This window comes from Aspergillus bombycis, assembly GCF_001792695.1.
Source record: "Aspergillus bombycis strain NRRL26010 chromosome Unknown contig00006, whole genome shotgun sequence".
NCBI classification, from domain to species: domain Eukaryota; kingdom Fungi; phylum Ascomycota; class Eurotiomycetes; order Eurotiales; family Aspergillaceae; genus Aspergillus; species Aspergillus bombycis.
Window position 1 is genome coordinate 292,432 of NW_019170008.1, and position 4,366 is coordinate 296,797.

Below are 4,366 nucleotides of genomic sequence, written 5' to 3' on the forward strand. Positions count from 1 at the left end.
AAAGGATGTGCGCCACATATGAGGCTATTGAAATTGTCTGGTTTTATTGATATTAAGCGAGTATGGGGATATACTATGAGAATAATTTGCAGCAGTGATTGAGGGAAGGTTGAGCGGGAGTTACAAGGCAGCGATGTTTACCTTTTAGAGTAGTTCTTAGTATAATAATGTATTTGGGTTATTGCTCTCTTTCTCACATATTAGTAACAACGAATTAGAAGCTAGAAGACTCTTTAGTGTCATCGAGAGCGAGAGGTTCAACCTGATTTTCTTTTTGTGTTGGCATGACGGTCCGAAAAAGCTAATAACAAAGTTTCAATACTTCTGTAGCGTAGGCATCCTAACGTAGCATGTCATTATCCATGTTGTTCTTACGATGGTCTCACTTATATATACATTCTAGTAGTTATTCGCATATCAGTATCCTTCACGCCTTCTCAGCACCACGCAAGTACCCCATAACCTTCTCAACCAGGAACTTCCTCGGCTCCGCCTGATCATCATTACTCAAAGCATGCGAAGCTTCGGAATAACCGCACTATGCTCCTGGTCCCAGATGGGAGCCTCCCCATCCCGATCCGTCACCTTCCTCCACTTCTCCAACAACTCCTCCTTATCAACCCAGTCCGGAACCGACTGATCCGCCCCCGAAAACAAAACCATGAGTTTATGCTTCAGCAATCCTCCCTGCTTAATCAACCCAAAGGTCTTGGCAAGCTGCTCCTCACTCAAATCCGAACTAAACATATCATCCTCCCCGGGAGAATCGGGACTATCAGGACTAACAAGACTCAAAAGTCTGCGACAGCTAAGTGGTGTATTGGCAGGATAGCCCATGGTCCCCGTCAAATTAATCGGCAGCAATGTGTCAAACCCGGTATCCTTATCTTTAGCGGCGCCCTCTCTGGCAAGAGCCACAACCTTATCATAAATCTCCCGGACTTCGCTAGGCGACTTGCCCCCGATACCCCATTTGAGCACCCACTTGATCGCCTCCCGATCCGAGACCGGAGCCTGCATAATCGCGCCGTCCAGGGCCATGCGCTTAATATGCTCCAGCGTCGGGTCGAACGAGGGCGTAGTGGTATGCGGGTTGGGCCGGGAAAGGTAGTGCACCACGCACTGGCTACCCGTCGAATGGCCCATAAGGACGACCTTTCCGTTGCCGAATTTCTCGGTCTTGTATTCTTTAATGTAGTTTAAGCATTGGGCGATTTCATTCGTGTCGCGGTCTAGATGTCCGAGACCCCATGATTGGTATGAAGATGTGAGGTTCAGCGTGAAGAGGGACCATTCTGTTGGTTGGAGGGCGTGTGCGAGGTCCGCCATGTAGGATGTTGTTGCGAGGCCATCGCCTAGACCGCCGACGAAGAGGAGACTGTGTGGTTTTCTAATGGTGGAGGTAGTGTATTCGAATGTGACGAGGGTTTCGGTCTGGCATTCACCCAGTCAGCTAGATTGAATATGTGTATTTGGTGAAAGCGAAACTCACATAATGATGCAGGATACCGGGGAGACCGCCCTTTGGCCAGAATTTGGAGTACATCTTGACTAGCTAAGCTGATGGGAGATCCTGATGTCACTGTCTTGCTTAATTGATCGAACACTTGCCAAGCCAGTAGGTCGTGGTTCGTGTTATGTGTGGCTTTCGTGAACTAGGATCAAGTCAAGAAGATCGTTGTGACGGTTCGTTTTCTGCAAGAATGTGGGATTTCCGAGATCGGATCCATGCGCTTTTGTTTGCGCTTTTCGTCGGCGTTGGGATGCTGTGGATATCTTCATGAGCTCGAAACGACGGACCCACACCGGTTCGGGTTATGATGATAATTATCGGAACCGAAGCGACCCATGGACCCAGAGTAGCAGATTCCGGACACGAGCTGCAGGGCGTGAGTGGAAAGAAAAAGAAAATATTCTTGGCACATTACTCAGAGTATACGCTACCAAGGACGTATGCTTGGTATTACGCAGTGTAAGATGTATTTCGGAGAACATCATGCCCTAGTAACGCTCAAGTGGGGCATAGAATTTCGCCGAACACAGGCTAAAAGGCTGAGAAGCCGATTAGGGGGAAGACCGTCCGATTACTGGTACGCTAACAAGTTAGATCAGATTAGATACTCTGGCGGGGAGTTGGGATCTGATTAGATTACCCCTCGGTCGAAGTCCTAATTCGGGCTATAGACCCAAGGTTGGCAATGATGAGCTCACCTTTTTGCGACGCTGCTGGCCGTGGGGGAACAACCAGTCAATCCAACACTTGGAAGAGTGGTGTTTTTTTTTGTTGAGGACCAACACACTGCTACGACGTCTGCTGCCAGGACCCGACGTTTACGTCGTAGGAAATAATGCCATGGGTGCTTAAACATGCGCTCGGTCCTTCGTATATGCAGCCTGTATGTATACCAGTTTACATTAGGATCATAGATACCACCTTGGCATATCTTATCAGCGGCAGATCCCGACATGCCAATGAAACTAGAGCTGGCGATGCATGTATTCATATCCTGCATGAATTACCCCTCACAAACATGGATTGCGAAGCCTGAGGGGTGGCAGGGCTGCCAATCCACAGTTCCATCTTAGCGTAGGGATAGAACCTAGAATGGCGTTACATACTGCACTAGACTCAGTCCTCACTGAGGTTGTTGGGCACTCGATGTACTAGAGATGAATGTGACAATGTACCAGCAGTAACCCCACCGAGCAGTTTCAAGTCACGGTGCATTCCATCTGCACATGGCATTCAACATAGGGACCGTGCATGAAGACCCATTCCCTCCGGTCTAGTGCCACATGAAAAACTCAAGCCTGCAGATAATATGTCGTAGCCTTATTCAAGCGAAGTAGCAACATAGACGAGGGAGAGGTGTGAAGATTTCATGAAACTGAATTCCTCCAATTGTAGCGCAAGACAAGCGAGCCAAGAATACATCCAAAGCTTGCAGTCGCCACTGGCGATTCTTGGGTTTCTCAACCTCGAGCTCTGGGCGTGGTCAGTTCGAAAAGCTGCCCACACATGCAGGTGCGTGGTTTTGCCAAAGTGGGTCGAAGTAAAGAAACGACGTGGTGATAATGTGCTTTACCGTACTGTACGTATAGTATCAACGACGTAAGATTGGTATTTTTTGAATTCCACCCGCAACTTGACAAAACACCGCTAGTCCTATATTAATAGATCCTTCCAGGCTTAGGGCAGGGCTAAGTAATATCTCCTACCATGGTCTTCTCCGGCGCCAGAGACTCGTTACCTAATAGCCAGGTGAGAAATTTTATCAGATCAAACTAACCCACCACAACAGGTAGCAACCCCAGTGACAAGAATAATCCAAGAACCAAAGACCTGGTCCACCAACAAATTCTCCCACTAAATCACGGATCAGATAAATTCTGCTCCAAATACCCACCACACCGAACCGAAACAGGATGCGCGAAATTGCAGCTCTGGTCGGAAAGTCCCGCTCGTCAATCATTGACTTGATGAGGGAATCAAAACCGGGATGAAGGTCGGTGGGTATTTGGGGTCGAGTGTTTGTGCTAGAGCAGTCTAGAGTCTGGGCAAGAGCCATTTGTTTCATAGATTCGGAGGTCGATGCTCCATTGGTCTTAGCTTATCTGATAATATTATCTGATTAGATTGATAGGCTGCGTCAACGTTCCGATTGGTGGTCTTGGCGGGTGTAACCCTGCACTTTGCATTTTAGGTTTTCACGTCATTTTGTCATTTTTCCTTTTCTCTCGCAAGGGACCGGAAGTTAGTTCGCTTCCGCCCGTACACCGGAGTTGCTACCGGTAAGCCAGGGTCATGATACTCCGGTAGCGTTGCTGGATTGACAGCTGGCCCACAGATACCCGTTGGTTTTGCTACACGTGGTGTTAACTGTAGCCTTATCCAAAGCAGTAATTGATTTACTATGTTTGCCCTGGTAGCTAGATTCCTATTTTGAATAACAAAGCCGAGTACAGAGGAACTCTAGACGCTCCTATAAAGAAAATTCTTCACCTCCTGCTTAACGATCCACTAGTTCCTGGCCAAGACAGGACTCTGCAACTTAGTGTATTCGGATGGAATATAGTCGGATCGTTCCGCCAATTTTCGTGAGGGGTTTATCTTTCTAACCGAATATGAGTTCGGTTCTTCCTTATCTGATTTTGCCGAACCGCGGTATAGGTACTTGCTGGTGTCTGGTTATTGTCACTATGGATTGAGTAACAGAGCAGAGTCCCTATAGTCTCCGTTCAATTTTATAGCGAAAGACCAAGGCATAGACCAACAAGAGATGACAGCATGAAAAAGTAATCCACAGAACATATTTACATATTATCAATTATACACGACTTTTTCGCTTTCAATTTAAGTCTAAAC

At 47.3% G+C, this 4,366-nt stretch overlaps 1 protein-coding gene across 1 annotated transcript; it reads right to left on the bottom strand.

The window, feature by feature from the left end:
* Positions 1-507: 507 nt before the first annotated feature.
* sidJ (putative siderophore biosynthesis lipase/esterase) lies at positions 508-1,546 on the bottom strand (the record flags this gene model as incomplete). The annotated part of the gene is made up of 2 exons (XM_022528664.1): positions 508-1,434; positions 1,493-1,546. 2 exons carry the CDS (start codon positions 1,544-1,546, stop codon positions 508-510), a joined length of 981 nt encoding a protein of 326 aa, XP_022393506.1.
* Between the last annotated feature and the right edge of the window lie 2,820 nt (positions 1,547-4,366).